The sequence below is a fragment of the Pteropus alecto genome, unplaced genomic scaffold (genome assembly GCF_000325575.1).
Source record: "Pteropus alecto unplaced genomic scaffold, ASM32557v1 scaffold170, whole genome shotgun sequence".
In the NCBI taxonomy this organism is placed as follows: Eukaryota; Metazoa; Chordata; class Mammalia; order Chiroptera; family Pteropodidae; genus Pteropus; species Pteropus alecto.
In genome coordinates this window covers 2319871-2339797 of record NW_006429634.1, presented here as the reverse complement: position 1 = coordinate 2339797, position 19927 = coordinate 2319871, and the positions used below count along the sequence as shown (strand labels likewise).

The following is a 19927-nucleotide window of genomic DNA, read 5'->3' as shown; positions in this document are numbered from 1 at the left end:
TATCCCCATCTTCTTTCCCTCTGGCCCCCAAAAGCTGGCCAGAATGATTTAGAATGAGTTTCTTGACAGCAATCAGATTGTTCCATAAAGTAAGTCAAAGAACACCTAATAAGACATTATAAAAATATAGCCAGAATAGGCTTAGGTTACAAGGAAATTGAGACCACACAATTAATTTCACTGACCTCATGTTCATTAGCAGCCTTCTCATAAGCATTATATTATTTGTTGTTACCATCTCTTCTGACCACAGAAAGGGGCTGAGCCTGTACCAAGTACACCAGGCTGTGGCAGACATCAGACAATGCTAAGGTGGGTGTCTTTCAATTGGCAGGCTGAAATAACTCTCACAGGGACAGAAATAAGTGGTTTCTAAAGATTAAAATCCATTTGGTCTCTGCTGGACCATGCCTTCATTCCTTTACCACTGCCTCCCAGAAAAAGGAACTTATAATAAAGGCCAAATGATCATAGTAAATATTTTCTAATTTTTCATATGAACCCACAGGTAAAGGATTAAACATTTTAAGAAAATTTCAAGTAATTACCAGTGGGTATCATCTATTTTCTGATAGGTTTAAGCTAAGGACTTATAAACTAAAACAAAACAAGACAGGAATTTACACAAAGACAATTATTTAAGACCTTTATTAACAGGTGCTTGCAGTTTGTTGACTTTTTTGAAAAAATCAAGTTGTAAACTTTTATTACAAATTAAAAATGAAGTTCTTAAAAATCTCGACTTGACCAGATATGAAACAATTTAAAAACCTTTAAAGGTATATTGAGAAAAACCAGGCTTTTTTTTTTTTTTTTAAAAAACACGTTTGTCATTACCAAAAAGAGACATCTTTAGGTAAAAATAATAAAAACCCCATGCTGCATAGATAATGCAGATAGTTCGATTTATCTGGTCAACAGGCAAAAAGCAAGCACTTAAGGTCTTTAGCTCCAATCTTTTGTTCATTTCTTATTGCTGGAATTTCATATTCATTTCTTCTTGTTGGATGACTAAACTGTAAAAGAAAGATAAAGATTATCTTGTACAATTCACTACAATGCTCTTTTAGGATACCAAATTGCTCCAGATCTCATTAGCTAAGTAGGGAGGCATTAACAAACCTCTCATATTGGTTTATCCTAAGACAGTGATTTACAACAGAGGTGACATTGCTGTGATAAGAATGGTTACTTGTATGTTATGAATGACCTTTTGCCACCCAGAAAATAGGATAGAGGGAAAACCCCCAAAACATCACTGGCTAAAAATGCTAATTCCAAAGCCAAACAGAGACAATTACATGCCTCTCAGTATCAAGTAAAAAAAGGAATCCCTTAATTTCAGAATTGATTATATGATGTCAAAGTTGCCACTTTCCCCAAAGAAACTACATTAGTCATCAATCATTATCTAGGTTATTAATCCTAGTAGCTATCCCACTTCTTTGAACAAGGTTAGCAAGACTTTCCTCAGCTTACTGGTACAATCAACTGTTCAGAAAAGTTCACAAAAAGCTCTACTATTCAAGATATAATGTGAAGATACACTTCCAGGTGTCAGCACTGAGGTGGCTGAGTGGCCAAGTATGGCTCTGATACATGCCATTACCCAAATGGAAATATTTAGGTTAATTTTAACATTAATTTTGGTGGAAGACATTCTAAGTAAAAATGGCTTACCTTACCTGATGAACTGGGTTTTTTTTTTTTCTCTTGCATTAATGAACACTACCTATGACTGCTCAGAGGCCAGAAGCTTTAGGCTAACTTACCCGGATGATGGTAGAGATGGTAAGCCGGCATTTACTCAGCCCCGCCCTGCTCAGCCTCGGGAGCGGACGAATTCTCAGCTGGTGGATCGGCTGCTTTTGTCTCTTTGCCATCTTGTGGTTTAGGGTTTTCTGGGCGTCTGCGTCGGTAATTGAAGTTACGGCGGTACCGACGTTGAGGTGGCTGCTGACCTTGGGTCTCATCTCCTTGATTTTCCTTATCTTCTTCATTGCCATCCTCTCTAGGCTGTCTTTGGCGAGGAGGGCCCCTGGAATAAACATTGTGCAAACTTGTAATCATGAAATCTTTCCTTCACCCACCCACCAGTGTTAATACCATATCTGGCCTGTTTATCAAGTGGTCTGCAGGTAATCTAACCAAAACAAAAGAGCAAATGATTTTTATTTCACAAACCGAGTGTGGTGACTTTGTATAAGGACTTGAAGTATAAACTGGAAGATGAGCATTTAAAACTGGTTCTTGGAATAGCAATCTTTTACCAACAGCATAACCTATTACAAATTAACCATGAAATGACTAAAAGTAGCACAACACCAACACCACTTGACATTACTTTATGACATTTTTAAATGTGTAACCAGGTTTGGGAACAAGTGCTACTAAACTTTACTCAAGAACATGTGCTAAAAAGGCAAGAAATCAAAACTTTCATATAAATGGAAGTATGCAGTCACTAGGGAGTGCATGAGATACTTCACATCCACTAGGCTGGCCACAGTCAAAAAGTTGAAAAATAACTAATGTAGAGAAATTAGAACCCTCATACACTGCCAATGAGAATATAACATGGTATGGCAGCAGCTTTGGAAAACAGCTTGGCAATTCCTCAAAATGTTAGAGTTTCTATATGACCTAGGAATTCCACTCCTAGTTCTATATCCAAAAGAATAATATTCACAATAACAAAAAAGTTTAAACCCTAAAATCCATCAACTGATTAATGAAGAAACATAATGTGGTATCCATACAATGGAACATAATTTGGTCATAAAAAGGAATCAAGTAATGATTAATACATGCTACATGGATGAACCTTAAAAATAGGCTAAAGCCAGACACAAAAAGCCTCATATTATATAATTCTATTTTTATGAAATGTCTACAATAGGCAAATCCAGAGACAGAAAGTAGATTAGAGGTAGCCAAGGGCTGGGGTAGAAGAGAATGGAGCGTGACTGTTAAGGGCTTTTTATTTGGGGGGACTGGAGTGACGAAAAATGTCTAGAATTAAGATGGTAATAATGGTTACATAACTTGGTGAATATACTAAAAACCACTGAGTCACACACTTAAAAGAAAAAAAGTTCAGGTATTATACTCCAGCAATTATCTTCAATGGCCTAAAATTAAAGATATTACGAATGAAAATAATATCAGGACTTTTAAGCACTAAAGATATGATTTCTTTTGCTGGTGATTATAAATGTTGACGATAGTAATGTTTTCTTAGCCTCTCCTCCATCCATATTCATTGTACCCCAGAAAGCCCCAGCTACATCAAAATTAATATCATACCTTTTATACCTGGTCATCATGGGCTCTAATTCTCGTTTAGATTTCTATATTCCATTTTTCACCTCTAAACCCTCAATCTACTCCTTCCAATTTTCCTACTTTATTCCTTTTTGTTTCACTAGGACCTATAATCTAGTGATCCTACCACCTATTCTGTCCCCAACTCTCCCTTAATCTTTTTTCTCTCTTTACCCAATACAAAGCCCACCATTAAACCATTATAACCAACTCCAACCCTAGTATCTTCATTTGGATAAATGCTGGACAAATCCAATCTCTCCTCAATCTGAGCCTGCTGCTCAAAATGGCTGGAAAACACAACCATGTTGGTGAACCCACTTTAAATTTGTGATCACCACTCAATCTGATTTCCTCTATTTCTTTTAATTTTACAATCTTTGTCCCAAAGCTGATAGAAAATACATACCTATTTCTATGATTACTAGAAAGTTATGCCATCTCTACAGGTAAAACTGTCAATTCTTACTTATGATATGGTATAGTTCAGATACGCCTAATGCTTAAAAGGTAATGCTTACCTTTATCCTTTCCCTCCCAAAGAAGCATGTCTTAAAGATATAATGCAATTTAAACTATGTTCTTATTTATTTAAGGACAGAAAATTTGAAATTCCATACTTTAGTTAGAGGAGAAAAAAACAAAACCTTGTATAAAGTAAACCTCATTTATGCAAGCTGGTTTTAATCAGTGCTAGCAAAAAAGATGGGAAGAACACATTTTCAAAGATAAATGATTTTGGGTGCACCTCTTAGGCATTTGACAAAAGAAAATGTGAAGTGTTAACAGAAAAGTGATTCAAAGACTGCGGGAGAACTCAGCATCATGCTGAGTCCTAAAATAAACTTAGGAAAATTTTAAATACAAACCATACCTGCGGAATCGTGGTCTATAACCCCGATACATATTCTGTCTCACTGGTCTACCTTGTTCTCCTGCACCCTGGTTGTCAGCACCCTGAAAACACAATGGAAATCAAGCCAACTCGATCGATTGGTGACAGAGTAAAAATCCAACCAGACAAATCCAAAGTCTGATTACAGGAGTTAAAAAAAATCATCCAGTACTGTGATTATACTATGAATTAATTATTAATCCTTTTAGTTGTTATTAAGAATTAAAAAGTGCTTCCCATTATGATTAACAGCTCCAATATAGGGGAAGACACCAAGAAAATGCTTAAAATGCAATCTTATTAAAAGTTACCATATGCTGTTGTTGATCCTTTTACTTTTTGGTGAAACTTACCTCCATCACTTCTCCTTGCACAGGAGGGTTGGAATACTGTGGTCGACGCCCATAGGGTCTCCGCATGTAGTAAGGTGGGAACCGTCGCCTGCGGTAGGGCCGGCGCTGTTGGGCCTGGCCTTCGGGAGCACTCTCCGATCCCTCATTTTTTTCCCCACTCTCACTATTCTGGTAATTCTGCTGGTAATTGCGTGGAGGACCCCTGCGACGTGGATAGCGTCTATAATGGTTACGGTCTGCTGCATATTTACTGCCTTGCACTGGAACTCCACCAGGGCCTGTAACATTTGCTGCCTCCGCACCCTACAAAAGCCATCATATATATTGACAGTGATGACAGAATTAAAAATACTTAACAAAATTTACACAAAGCAAATAAGAAAGGGTCTATGTGGCCAGGGGTGCATAGAAATAATTAAATATTAGTTCCTCACTGTTCTGAAGAGATTGCCCTCTAACTGCAGCCAGCAACATTAGACTTGATGCACCTGTGTTCATGTGGTTACACCTGACCCATCCATCCACATTAAAGCCACCATCCTAATGGATGAGATCTCCAAAATATTTCCATACTAAAGTCAAACCTTTACACAAAAAGCATCCTCACCTTTTCTCCTTCAACAACATCAAACTCCACAGTCTCTCCATCTCCTACACTGCGAAGGTACTTCCTGGGGTTATTCTTCTTTATGGCAGTCTAGTAATATCACATTCCAAAAATAGATTAACAGGGGAGAATAATGTGCTTTTTCATTTAAAATGTACCAGAGTCAATATTATTTTAGCTTGGCTATACACTTAAAATTAGCTTTACATAAGACCAAACCATCAATAAATTTAGACAGGGACCAATGCTACCCCCAATCTCAACCAAAATACTCCAATCTTACAAGGCCCCAGCATTTTACTGCTATTTTACAAACTGAAGTAATTTAACACTCAAGACACTATATATTTTAAATGCTTTTAGCAAAAGCATTATTCATATGGCTTTGAAACAAGTGAGGAGATCCATCTATCCCCCAAAGACTGCACTTAATAGAAGCTAGCCCCACACGGGGCCAGTTTAGATGACAGGCGAGTTTAGCTTTACATGCTTCAAAGTTGACAAAACCAACTTTGTCCTTGTGTTACCATATCAAGCTCAATTACAAATGTCAACCAAAATCCCTTCCAACCTGTCTGTGAAAATACGTCAATGGAAATGCAAGTCACATGTTATTAACTATGACACTTTTTATATTATCTGACTGCATGGGACAGTTGGTTATTACCTTCCTTCAATACAATGAGTCTCACGTTTACCTGTTTTTCAGACTGCTATGAAAAAGTAAAAGGGGAAGAATACCTCCTCTCATTTGTGTGTAATGATTCTACAAAGTTCTTTCACACATTACCTATTCAATCTCACTATGATAGATGTGAGGTATTATTATTATCGTTATTATTTTTAAACAAACAGGCTTTAAAAAGTGAGGTGACTAGCCCAAGGTCACATAGATAATGAATGGCAGAGTGTGGACTTTTCTAAATCTAGGTCTTGGGACTCTAAATCCCAGGTTCATTCTAAGACATCGCAGCGGTATCCATTACAGGATCACTCATGCATTTCAAATCCAAAGGAGGCAGGACAACCAACAATCTGAAGCCAATTAAACTAAGTTGCCCAGAACTGCAGTCTCCTTAATACACCACTAAGACCTGAGCAGCCAAAGTCCGCAAGAAACAACTACAGGTTCAAACTACTTCCAGGATAAAGACGAAAGTATATTGGTGACACCTTGTGAGTCAAGAAAAGTGGGTGATACGTATTCAGCCAAATAATTGATCTCATCTGTCATCTAAACTGTCGCAAAGTTTTCATACCTTTCATATATAGCCAACTCTAAATTACCTGCAGTCACAGGGGATAGCATAAGTATGGATAATTACAATCCCAAAACTTCTTTTAGTCAGCATTCATGCCCTCCCCTATCTCCCCAAACCCTAAAGTGTTGCTAACAGGCAGCAAGACTGACAAGCCTTGCTGCCTTGTACCTAAGTCAGCATATATTCCTTTGAACACGTGGACAGGAAGTAAGGGAACCGGTAATAAAGAGTTGGTATTTAACTTTATAAAACAAATATTTGTTTTAAAATAACATTTTGTCTGAGCAGTCCTATATTTGTTTAGAATTTAAATGCTTCCATACTTATAACTGACCCTGCAATTATCTGATAGGGTTTTGGATGTACTAGAAATTTATCTGGCTTCTCCCTTGATTGCCAGTGAATGCTGTATAGCAGGGGTCCCCAACCCTTGGGCCGCAGACCAGTACTAGCATCACTACCTCAGCTCCACCTCAGATCATCAGGCATTTAGATTCTCACAGGAGCACTGGTCCCTCATGCCAAAAAGGTTGGGGACTGCTGCTGTATAGGACACTTCAAGAAAGCTACAAAGCATCAACTTGAGACAGCCCTTCTTAAGAAGTATGCTGCCATCTAAGCTCACAACGGCCTGAAAAAAGGTGTTTAAGTGTGGAATTTGACTGTAGTCTTTTGATGTCTGGATTACAGTAAAAAAGGTGGTTAAAAAGTTAAGAATGATTTCAATACAAACTGACACTATTTGAACAATCTTAGTGAGAAAAACCAAACGAAACAAAACCATGGAACACCTAAGTACGCATATACCCTCTACCCACTGCATAGCCATGAGGATAATTAAATCCAGTGGAGTCTATGATATAATGTATGGGATACTGCGATATTAATGTTCACTTGGCAGTGGCTTACTTTAACAAAAATTCTTAATGCTCAAGCATTTTCAAAATAGTTTCCTTAAATGGTACTTGAGGATAATATGCAACATGGAGAACTTACCCTATATTAGTTTTTTCTTCTCAAGACACAAGTCAATCTAAAAATTATTTGAGTAATTACCAACTTTACCACACTGCCTTTTTTCTTAAACTAGTGACAATTTTTAGATTTTTCCAAGCCAGCCAAAATTCTTCAAAGGTAAAAACATATAAATTAATGTATTGCAGCTTTGTCTTATTTCCCCCAAGATTACTGTGATCTGTTCTTACCACAGAGGTACACCTTAACAGCATTTGAAAACGTCTTAAAGTTTCTATATATTTATAGCAATATTATTAGTTTAGGCTATCAAGTTTAGGCTAATGGAGGGGTTTTGCTCATCTAAAATTAGATTTGAAAATTTAGTGTAATGACTTGATTCAACATTTTAAAAAGCTAAAACAATTAAATAAAATACCAATTTGAAAACACCTATCTTAAGTGAACTGCCAATACAATGTTTCAATGTACACATTTAAGCATGCTACCACTCTTCCTATAGGAATTAAATATACTGCTTGGTGGAAGAACTTAATAATCTTCTTTGTAAGGAACAAGAGTTGAGAAGATATCTACCCTTTTCTTCTTAAAAGCCTAAGCCAGAATATAAATATCCACACAAGCACTCACCTGGTGTACAAATACATCTTCCTTGGTGTCATTCCTGCAAGACAGAGAACCAAGTTGAGTAAGTTAGAAAATGAATGGAATACATTTCATATTGCCAAAGATTAACAATATCTTGGGTCCTTTTATGCATCCCCTCCCCCATTTTCCCTATTAGAGACTTTCTGGCCAGCCATTAGGAAATTAAAAAGATGAAACAACAACTAATAAAACTAATAAGCCCATGAGTTCTGTTTTAAAGACTAAGCAGTTGCCAAGAACTGTTAATCTCATCACCTGTAGAAGGATAAAATGTTTAAGAAACCGAAGTGTGACCTACTAAGACATTAAGAGGGTAGAAGCAATTAACAACATATTCTGTCACTCCTTATCCTATTAAGCTTACTAACGGTCCAGCACACCCCACTCTTATCTCTAGAGGTTGGTTACTAACTTCTTAATAAGTAAGAGTCCACATATAATTTCCTTCCATTAATTAATAGCTTCTTTCTTTCACACTTCATCATCCTCAATCATTTCCTCTATCATTCCAATTTCCAATTCACCTTGAGGTCATAAAAATGGCCACTAAAAAACTCCATAGAATGTACACGACACCACCAGGAGTGAATCCTAATGTAAACTAGAAATTATAGCTGATAATGATGTATCCATGCAGATTCATCAACTGTAACAAATGTTATCAACTTTGGTTCAGGAACAGTGGGGGACTTTGTGCATATGTGGGCACCGGGTATATGAAAACTCTTGTTTTCTGCTCAATATCGTCATGAACCTAAAACTGCTCTTAATAATAAAGTACCAATTAAAAAAAAGACCACAATGAAGTACAAACATGGACACCACCAATACCATCATTCACACGGCAAGCTTCATACTTGATAAAAAAGCAGGTGAAGATGACTGTTTTTAGTAGCATACACAATCCACTTTTGCTTCATATTAGACACCATTTTACATCAATAATTAGTCTAACTGTAAGTATACTATACTATACTATAAGTATAGTTGAAACATTTGCTTCAGACTTTATAAAAGCAGTTGTTATAGGAGGCAACATTTGCCCTATTCTCAAAAAGGAGTTTATTGGAAAATGAGAAAGATGTTTCTGGTAGAGGGATCCTGACACGGTAAAACGAGCGACCAGTAAATTCAATACAAGCTGAGTTCAAACTGGTTGGAGCATAAGCAATTAAGCTGTGTGGGAGGATAAAGAATAGAGACTAAATCATCAATATAGGCAGAGGACCTAGCAAAGGCTTTTAAGTAGAAGGATGTGACATGAGAGACTTATTGGATATTAAAAGCTAATGGCTGCTGTTATGACAAGTTTGAAGCCAAGGTGTCCAGTTAGTTACAAAAGCTACTCCAGAAGTCCAGACCAGGACTGTGTTTGACAGAGTGTACTAGTTATCTGTCTTTAGGTAAACTGTGTGGATAAATGGATGTTAGAAGGGAGGGAAAGTGAATAATGGTCTGAGTTTTTAGCTTGGAGATTGGGGTTAAGGTGACGAAACCATGCACAAAACTCACTGGAGGAGAAACAGATTTCCAGACCTTTACTGACTTTCCCCATCCTCTTCATTTTCAGTTAATAGACCACAGTGAGAAAGGGCTCAACAGTAGTTCTAGCGTTTAATGACAAGAGGAACAAAGGTTACAATGAACTAGACTGACTGATTTACTGACTGTTGACTCCTTGCTGATCCATGGAGTAATACATGCACCAAAACATTCATATAGCTTGGACTATTCTAAGATGAATATAGTTAATTTATGGGAACAGGACAATTTAAAATCTTAAAAACCCACACACAAACCCAGGGATATTATAAAAGCTTTTCAATACATGTGATTGAAAACTGACCTTACAAGATAGTTGAGTATTAGGAACACCTAGGGAAGTAATGGCTGGTTATAATGTCCATCTGTCAAATCTACAGGCATCACATAAACAGCTCTATAGCTAGCATTTATTACTGCTCATCTCCAACATGACTGAATTTCAAGCCCTAAGGCTCTGAGGGGACAGACAAAAAATTAGTAAAATTTTAGAAAATTGATAGAGAAAAAGAGGAAAGGTGGGCAAAGTCTAGAATAGTGATTCTCATTAGGGTCCGTACTGGCCACCATAAGGCATTTGAAGTTGTTCCAAAGACAGGAGGGGTTATTTGCATTAATGAGGTGATGGATTGCTGGATCACTAGGTAAAGAATTATTTGGCATCCTATTTGACTTTCAAATATATTACTGAGTTTTGAATCTAGCATTTTACACTGCTTTAATATGCTTACTAAATTTATTAAAAATACAACTTCTGTGGAGGATTTTTTTATTACTGATGATAATGCTAAGTCTGAGTAGCCAATACAGCACACTTTTTATCAATCCATATTTGTGGTGGCATTGACTATTCATCATGTCTTCCAATGAAAGCAGCAAATAGACACATATCAAATACATGCACTGCAATTAAAGTAATAGTTATCTATGAACTTTATTTCAGGGATATAAAAATATTAGGAAATTTATCAAAACTACTTATTCAGTCAGGACAACTGTCTTAAAAATATTACAAGGTAGGCAACACACACACGAGAATGTCATCCCCCTGGAAAACAGCTTAGGGAGCTGTTTTGTCGGTAGGTAGATACAGCTGGCCCTCTGCCATTTGCAGCTTCCATATCCATGAATTTAACTAATCCAGGATAAAAAATATTCAGGAAAAAATTGTTACATTGCTGTTGATATGTACTATGTAGTTATGCCTACAATGGATGCCTCTATAATGAACATGTGCAAGATATTTTTCTTGTCATTATTACCTAGACAATAGAATATAACTATATAGCATTTACACTGTACAGTCACGTGCTGCTTAATAGGGATACGTACTGAAAAATGCATCATCAGCTGATTTTGTCATTGTGCAAACATGAGAGTACACTTACACAAACCTAGGCTACAAACCTGTACAGCATGTTACCATACTGAATACTGCAGGCAATTGTAAACACAATGGTTAAGTATCTGTGTACTCAAAAACAAAAAATGTACAATAAAAATACGGTATAAGAGTTAATAAAAGGTACATCTGTATAGGGCACTTGTTAATGGAGCTCACAGGACTGGAAGTTGCTCTCAGTGAAAAAGGAGTGAGTGAATGTAAAATCCTAGGACATTACTGTATAATACTTAGAATTTAAAAATACTGTACACTTAGGCTATACTACATTTATTTAACATTTTCTTCAATAATTAACCATAGCTCACTATAATCTTACTTTACTGCATAAACACTTAAAATTTAATTGATTTATAACAGCTTAAAACACATAGTACAGCTGTACAAAAATAGTCTTTCTTTACATCCATATTCTATAAGTTTTGTTTTACAAATTTTTTATTTTTTTACTTTTTAAACTTTGCTAAAAACCTAGACATAAACATGCATATATTAACCTATGCTTACGGAGAGTCAGGATCAATACTACTGTCTTACACATCCACTTCTTGTCCCACTAGCAGGTCTTCAGCAGAAATAACTCACAGGAGCTATCATCTCCTATGATAACAGTGCCTTCCAGAATATCTCCTGAAGAACCTGCCTGAGGCTCTTCTTGAGGAGGTATAACTCTTTTCAGAAATATGTCTGTGGGTTGTTTCTTTCATCGTAGATTTGCTGGTAAGCAGCTTGCATCCTTTAACATTTTTCTCTATTAGTGAAAACCTTTTGGTGTTGAGGGAGCAGGTGAGTCCCTATTTTCAAACTTTTAAAGGAAATTGCTGAGGTCTGTAAAAGCTTCTGCTAAATGCTTCACTGTCAATTTCTTATCCCAGGATTTTTTTTTCTTCCTTTTCCTCCTGTATTTTCTTTTCTCTTGCTGCTTCTGCTATGCTTTCCTAGTCCAACAGCTCCTCCAGGCCATCAAGGAGGTCCTCAGCGTCATTCTCATTCACACCTAGTTAGGATTAGTTGTTTGCCATCCCAACCAGTCTTGATTTTTGCAACCTTTGCGTTAAGACATTGTGACAGCCGCAGCAACACTAGACAATAGGAATTTTCTAGCTCCATTATTATCTTATGGGACCACTGTTATATGTGAAGTCCATTGGAGACTGAAAAGTTGTTATGTGGTGCATACACTGCCTGTTAGTCACTTAATAGCCATCCTGGTTATCAGATTGACAATTGTGGTACTGCAGTGTCTGTGTCATGTAACACTTAATTCTACTTAGTAACGGCCCTAAAGTGCAAAAGTGATCCTGGCAATTAAAATATGCCAAAGAAAAGCCATAAAGTGCCTCCTTTAAGTGATAGTGTATGTAGAGTAAAAAACAGTATATATAGGCTTTGGTACTATCTGCGGTTTTAGCGTGTGTGTTTGTGTTTTGGAACATATCCACTGCAGATGGGGAAGGAGGAGGGAAGAGATACTATTGTATCATGGCCAAAGTGTACCTAGATTTTAGGAAGAAATCTGATAGCAACAAATATAGTTTTAGCCAAAATAGAATACTATGGTTTGGATGAATTAAATCAACCTAGCTGCAACTTATTAAATGACTACCTAGAAATTCAAGGCACTACTAACAGGAAACCCAATTTTTAGTCCTCATTCTATTTACAGTTGCATAACCTTAAAAAGCTGCCCCCTCCTCAATGGATCTTTTTTCTTCACCTGCAAAATGGGAAAAACTAAAACAGACACATAACATTACTGAGGGTTTAAGTTCTAGATACAGTGCCAAGTGCTTTAAATATGTCACTCGATCCTTACAATCCCTGAGGCAGGTGCTATTATTAATCCCTATTCTAAAAATGAGGAAAATGAAGTATGCGTTTATTTGCTCACAGTAGAATTTGATTCCACAAGCCCTTGTCTTTACTATGTTGAGAAAGGAAAAAGGACGAGTTTGGAAACCTTTACATTTTAGCTTCAGAGGTAGATTACAGCATATGGTTTCTCCAATTTGTTGGAGAAGACAACTAATTAGCATCTGTACATCCTTATCTGCAGCACACTAAGTTATTCCATGTAATTAGAACAGGGCTCTGCTACACACACACCCTTAAAAATGTAAAAACCATTGTTAGCTCACAAACCATACAAAAACGATAATGAGTGGTGGTAGTTTGTTGACCCCTGATATAGCAATACTGGAAAAAATGCACATCATGGCCACTAGAGATATTACTGGAGAGGGAAAAGCAGCAATTAAAATAAGACGATCAAAATGGCTCATCAAGAAGCATGTTTTAACCTTTAGCTATTATTAGTAATAGAAGGGAATGCAGGCATCCCCAGTACTGCACCTTACCTTTCGTGGTATATCCTGAGAACTAAGAGGCACATTTCTGCCTTTATATCATACTTTACTGAGGGTGGAAGGTTGTATACAGAGCTGACTAGTTTATGAGCTCCTTCCTACTGGTGGCAAGTCATTGAGGACAAGAAACTGTCATTCTTTCATCTAGCCCCCAACACACTGTAGGAATATGGTAGGTGCTCAATAAAATTTTTAAAAAATATTTAAGTGCCTACTGTTCGCTTAGTAGCAGTCAGCTTTTCAAAATAAAATGTAATCAGTGCCACTTTTTACTTCTCTAAATTCTATCCTTTCCAATTATTCCATCTTATTAGTTTTTCTGCTACAAGCTACCGGGCCTATAATGAAGGAACTCAAGTCTAAAGGCTTCATTCATTCCTTTAATAAAGCTGAGTATTTATTTGTGCTAGCTAGCCAGCCAAGCACTGTGCTAAGCACCAGAAATAAAAATAACACATGGATCATCCTTTAGGGTTTCAATCTAGAAGGCCACCACCATTCAATCCAATGCAGCAGTTGAATTACCAAATATGTTTTCTGCATATGGTATGATAAACCATACTAATCAGAGCAAGGAGGGAGGGGCAAATGGGTTATACGGCACAGTGCTTGAAAACTCCTTAATAGAAGCCAAAGTTGGAATACTGGCTATTCCATTCGTAACTACATGATCTTGGAAAAGATGCCTTGTTTGTAAAGTGAAGACTTTACACCTATTAAATGTTAGCTAATTATCATATTTTAAAAACCTAGTGAAGGCCAGGCTCTAATAAAACATAAGCCTCTCCATATTGCTGCCACTTGAAATAATTACTTTATTTGCAGTCCAGTTTCTAAAACTGCTGTCCAATAGAAATAAAATACAAGCCAAATATCTAAGTTTGTTTTCTAGTAGCCATAACAAAAAGTAAAAACTGGCAAAATTAATTTTGTCATTTCAACACATATAGTCAATATAAAAAATTGAAATATTTTACATTTTTCTTTTCATACAAAGTCTTCATAATCTGGTGTGTATTTCACGTTTATGGCTACTGTATTGGACAGCATAGGTCTACAATATTCCAACAGTGTCTGTCAATATACTGTACATCAATCACTCCATTTTCCTGCAGTCAAGTGTATTCTTTGTTGTATTCTTCTACTCTACTTTTTGTTAATAAGGGCATTATTTACTACTAAAAATTTTTAATGGAAGACACAGTTGGTAGGTTTTCTCATCTATCTAGTAGAATAGTACTACCATTCAGTAAACAACAGTACTGACTTTAAGAAAAAAGGAAGCACACAGATGGCAAGAGGCTGATGAAGAAAAAAGGATACCATTTTAAGTTAGGAGAATGCTAAAGGAAAAAGAAATCCTGCTGGGACTGAAAGAAAACAGAAGTCTCTTCAATAGTTGCTAATGTAGCACACTGAAGGTAAAAACATGTAGCCAGCACTAAACTCCTATATTACTAAATCTATCCAGATTAAAGAGTCTTAAGATATTCCAAAATTTTAGATAACATTTTTTGTTGCCAATCCACAGCACTGCCTTAAATGAGACCTACCATACACATTTATCTAGCCATAACCAAATGCTCCCGTGTTATTATCTTGTTCGAGGTTACGGAAACAAGTCATTTTAACAGCTTAATTTGCCCAACCGCATAAATTAATTTATAATCCTTTGGTTATAAAAAACAAACTCCAGGATTTATCATCTATATATGCTCCATAATGCAAAGTATCCATACACGAATTTCTAAGTCTTGCAGATGGCTACGAGATCACAAAGCCATTTATCATTATATTTGTTCTCAATTAAACACTCCCACACCCAGCAGACATGGTCTTATTTCCCACATTATTTTCTACTATGTTGCCTGCTTTAAGTGAGCTAGACTCTTTCAAGGGCTGAGACTGGAGGGTAGGAAACTCAGCAATTACAGCCCCAGTACTAGGAAAACACAAGGTGAATATGCTAGTTCTCCATTCTAGATTTTAAATATCAGTAACTTGGTGAACATTGGATGACTTTCTGGCCAACTTCAGATCAGTGGCTATCATAACCATCACATAAATAAATCCTAAAATAACCTGTATGTGTCATGTTTTAAGAGCTCCAGTTCTTCAGAAACCAATATATAGTATTTTAAGACATGACTTAAGGATTAAATCTTTTTTTTTTTTTTTGTCTCCCTTGCCCCCAAAGGAAGGGTCCTTAGCAGCACAACAAGTCTTTATCTATGTCTTCCCTAGTGTCACAGCATTTAGTCAATTATAGACTACCCGTGTCTTCCATGGCTCAGAAATATTTTACTATGTGATCAAGTTAATATCAGCCTGACTTTTAACAGCCCCAAAGACTTGGCAATCACCTTTCCACAGTTTCACAAACTTTTAAAATTAAGAACCATACTGTATTTTAGGCTTTGTGTAGTCATAGACTCAGCTACATATTCTCTTATTCAATTCTTTTCAAATCTGAGGAATTAGTACTCACACAGATCATTTAAGAAAGGAGTCTTTTTCAGTAGCTAAGAATAGCCACAGCTAAGAAATTATCTGTAACTACATGGACAAGGATCAAACTGAAGATGACTAGGGTCTATTTTCAGAGTCAGTATAGCAGCAGTTAGTGAACATAAACTCGAGTCAGAAAATCAAATTCAAATCCCAGCTCTGCCACTTACTAGCTAGTCTCTTCCTAGAGCAAGTTTACTCAACCTCTCTGTGCCCCAGAATGGTATCTACACCTCAAAGGTTTAAGGATTACACAGATTGGATCATTTAAAGCATTTACAATAATGCCAAATATAAGTACTTGATATACATGACCTACTTTTATTTATTATCATTGTGTATAAGAAGTCACCCTCATCAGTTATATACACACGGAATCCCCAAAAGGGACATGTTCCCACCCCCATCGAGGGAGACTAAACCTGACAGCCACTAAAAGAGGGATAGCTAAGTTGTTTTCTGGCTAGGTTTATCATACACCTTCCTAGATCATGGGTAATAAACTCAAATGCATACAGAGGCCAGGCAGGAAGGGAAATTAACAGGAGAAAGCTAAGCCTGACAGGCTGTGGTAAATACAGAATATATGCTCCAGTTAAAGATGATAATATTCACGACCAGATGAATTTTTATTTACATGAGACTACAGGCCCTAATGCTAAAATTCAGATTTTAAAAAATAATCTAGATAGTTTTGATATTATCTCCTGAATTTTAACTGTCAGTAATTAATCCCTATTCTTTTAAGACACTGTATTGTCCAAACAGAACATCTGAGGAAAGATTTAGCTACTAGGTCACCAGTTTGTGACCTCTGCTTTATTCAATTCTCTTCACTCTAAATTCCTTGCCCATCCCAAAATCTTAGAATGATTAACTTAGCATTTTAAGTACTCTAGAGAATAGAAAAGAATTCCTATTCTGGTCATTATAAAAGACACATGTCCCATTAAAAAATAAATTGTTACTGATTTACGCCAATCTTGAGTTTGGTGAGCATGGATATATCCATAACAGCAGGAAGCAAAAGACAAAATCAGGTTTCTAGCTTAAAACAGCAGACTCAAACCCTGAAACCACTGACCCCTGTGGCATCCTTCTAATGACACCTTCAACAGTTTTAAGTTTTTCATAATAAAAAATTTGGAGGCATTAACAAACCCCTTGTCACATAATCCAATTAATTTTTGCAGATTAATTTCAGCACATAAAGAATTAACAATGAAGTTCTCAGAATTCCTAGATTACACAGCCTAACAAAGCCAAAAATTTTTGCCATTTTAAAAGCACTATGCTCTTCTTATTTAGCATCTTTTATACAAAAGAACCACCAGGGGGAAAAAAAACCTTAAAAAAAAAATTCTCACAAAGCTATACCAATGACTATCATATACAATAATTCAGATTGAAATGTTTACCATGAAAACTCATTTCTTTAAAGGCAGAAAATTTACATAAAACCTTTTAACTATATAAATCTTAAGAACCTAGGACATACAATCATAGAACCTTAAGATTAAAATTAAAGTCATGGCAATCATCTCAAACACTGCATCTTCTACTTCACAGAGAAAGAGCACAACTATGTGACACGCTCCCTGCGCCCCAGGTGTCTCTAGCCCTGTTAGCTTCCAGAACTACAGTTCTTTAAGACTTATATTTTCCCTTAATCAAGGCAAACGTCTCCTGGACTCTTAATTGCAGTACGATTTTACAGTGTCTTATGCAAAAGTCTCAGAATCATTGAAATAACCAGTTTAGAAATATAAACCACATTCGAACCAGTTAATCAGACAAAATACTTGAGGCTTGGACAGTCCAAACAAAGGATCATCAAAAGCCAATTTACATTTAACTTGCTCTGGAGGATAACCAATTGAGTTGATTGCAAGTCAGAACAGAGCTATTAAGTAATGGCATCTCATAAGATGAAAATTTATAATATGTAAAGAACTATTCTTTCATCTTGGATATCAATTGTTCATCTCAAAAATATCATAACCTATGTCCATTTAACAAAATACAGCAAAAGGCACATGCTACAATTTTTAAAGCACACACAAACTACAATCTAACCACTGAAAAGACTTCAAATTACAGTCCTTTCGGCTGTGCACACCAGTGATAGCCTATGATTAGAGAGTCAAGGTTAAAAGCAATGTTTCTTGTAAAAATGTACCCCAGACCCAGTGAATCCAAGCTTCCAAGGGAGAGCTTAGGAATCTGCATTTTTAACACTCTTCCAAGGTAAGTGCACTTAAATTCAAAAACCACTGACTGGTTTAACCGTTAGGCCAGTAAGATGGAAATACTAACTGAAATGCTAACAAATTCAGAGATCAACCAACCAAAAAGCGGTAAATCAAATCTAAGCACCAAAGCATTCCCTTCTTCCCTCACTAGTAACCCATTATCAAAAAACTGATGAAAAACGTAGCCTGTCAGGAAGGCAGACAGTGTAAGAACAGATGGAAAATTTCTAAAGATTCTGGAACAAAATGTTTCTTCACAACTGCAAACGTGGAAAACAGACCATCATATGCTTACAATCTCTTTTGCTCTCTCTCCCAACATCAGCCAATTATGTCTCTTTCAGCCTGATGTTGCCCATTTGGTTTCCTGTAGTAGTGTCCATTTTGCAAACATTAGGTATTACTTTTTGCTGTGTTCTTTTAAATATCTAGTTGTTAACGCCTTCTAAAGTAGTGATGTAAAAAAGAAAATGCTGAGATGACTGTATCATACCTGTAAAGCCAATAACTACTATCAGCATACACTGTTTTACACCCACATAATTGCACTACTAGCCTTGGCAGCCATCTTGAAAATGATGCCCGGCTCACAAGGGAGACCACGAAGATTACTATGAGTACACTGCACCTTACCATATTGTTACAAACAGTTCAAAGCATTAATCCTAAAGATGTAGTTTGTAGCTTTGCCTTCAAATACAAAGAACAATGTTAACATGGACTAAGGCCACTCTAACAAGCTACAACTAAATCTTTAATAATAAAAAAAAATAATAGTCATGATTTGGAGACAAGGAAGTAGAAGAAATAAAAATTAAGTAAGGGAAAGGGCCATTTTGTTCCAGATGTTACTCTATGAGCGAATAAAAACTCTGTTGTCAAAGCAGTCCTAATATGAAATTTATCTGAGGCATTCAAGATAACATATGTTGAAACATTAAACAAAGGCAAAATAGCCTTAGTCACCAGGATGACCAGATCTCATATTTGCATTGTTAAATCATGTTACCTCCAAAGGTTAACAATAACCTATCAATAGAATGTAAATAATCTATATACCAACCAGTGGGTCACTTTCGAATACCAGTTTCAGTAACATAAAATGACAATAAAAACGTGGGGGGCCCGAGTCTTAACAGCATTATACTAGATCTTAATTTCTTCAGTTTGCCCTGTTAGAAGTCTCACTCTCTCTGCTGCCTTTTAAATTGCTATGTACGATTACAAGCCTTTTAAGTTAGCTTAATATTTAGATGCAAAACGAAGACAATCTCTAGACCAATTAATCCCTTCGATCATCAAGGAAAACAAACAAATCCCACTAACATACCAGACGGAGCAACCTAAGCATGCTTAAACAATCCCAAGTCCGCAAAGCCTGCAGCTTGGAGTAGAGCGTGCAAGAGGTATGACAGCTCACCTGTTGATGAAACCATATCCGTTTCTTACATTGAACCATTTTACTGTTCCCAAAACCTTCGTTGCTGAAAGGGGAAAAAAAACCCACGATTACCAGGCATCCTTTTTTAAAACCGCCAAGCTTCAGCATCCGGTCCCTTGCGCGCTTCCCGGCGGCTGCCCGCGACCACCTGACAGCCTTTCTCTTCAGAGCCCGCTAGCCCCACCGCCCAGCCGCGATCCGGCCCCCACTGCGCCTCTGCGGTCCACGTGGGTGAGTTCTAGGCCGCTGCAGCCAGGGGCGCAGGCCCAAGCTGGTTGCGCGCGGAGACAGCGGGCGCGGATGCGGGGCGGGGAGCACGTGAGAGAAGGGGAAGCCGCCCGGCCTGCGTAGG

General features: G+C 36.9%; 1 protein-coding gene across 1 annotated transcript in view; it reads right to left on the bottom strand.

Moving 5' to 3' along the window:
* Nucleotides 1–619: 619 nt before the first annotated feature.
* Nucleotides 620–19927, bottom strand: part of YBX1 (Y-box binding protein 1) — a 21877-nt gene continuing 2569 nt past the window's right edge. Inside the window, exons 2-8 of the mRNA XM_015593201.2 lie at nt 19555–19644; nt 8047–8080; nt 5180–5269; nt 4573–4875; nt 4199–4281; nt 1773–2038; nt 620–1016 (exon numbers count right to left, since the gene is read on the bottom strand). Coding sequence (XP_015448687.1) covers nt 1804–2038; nt 4199–4281; nt 4573–4875; nt 5180–5269; nt 8047–8080; nt 19555–19644 — 835 coding nt within the window. The 3' untranslated portion in view covers nt 620–1016; nt 1773–1803. The remainder of the gene's footprint in view (nt 1017–1772; nt 2039–4198; nt 4282–4572; nt 4876–5179; nt 5270–8046; nt 8081–19554; nt 19645–19927) is intronic.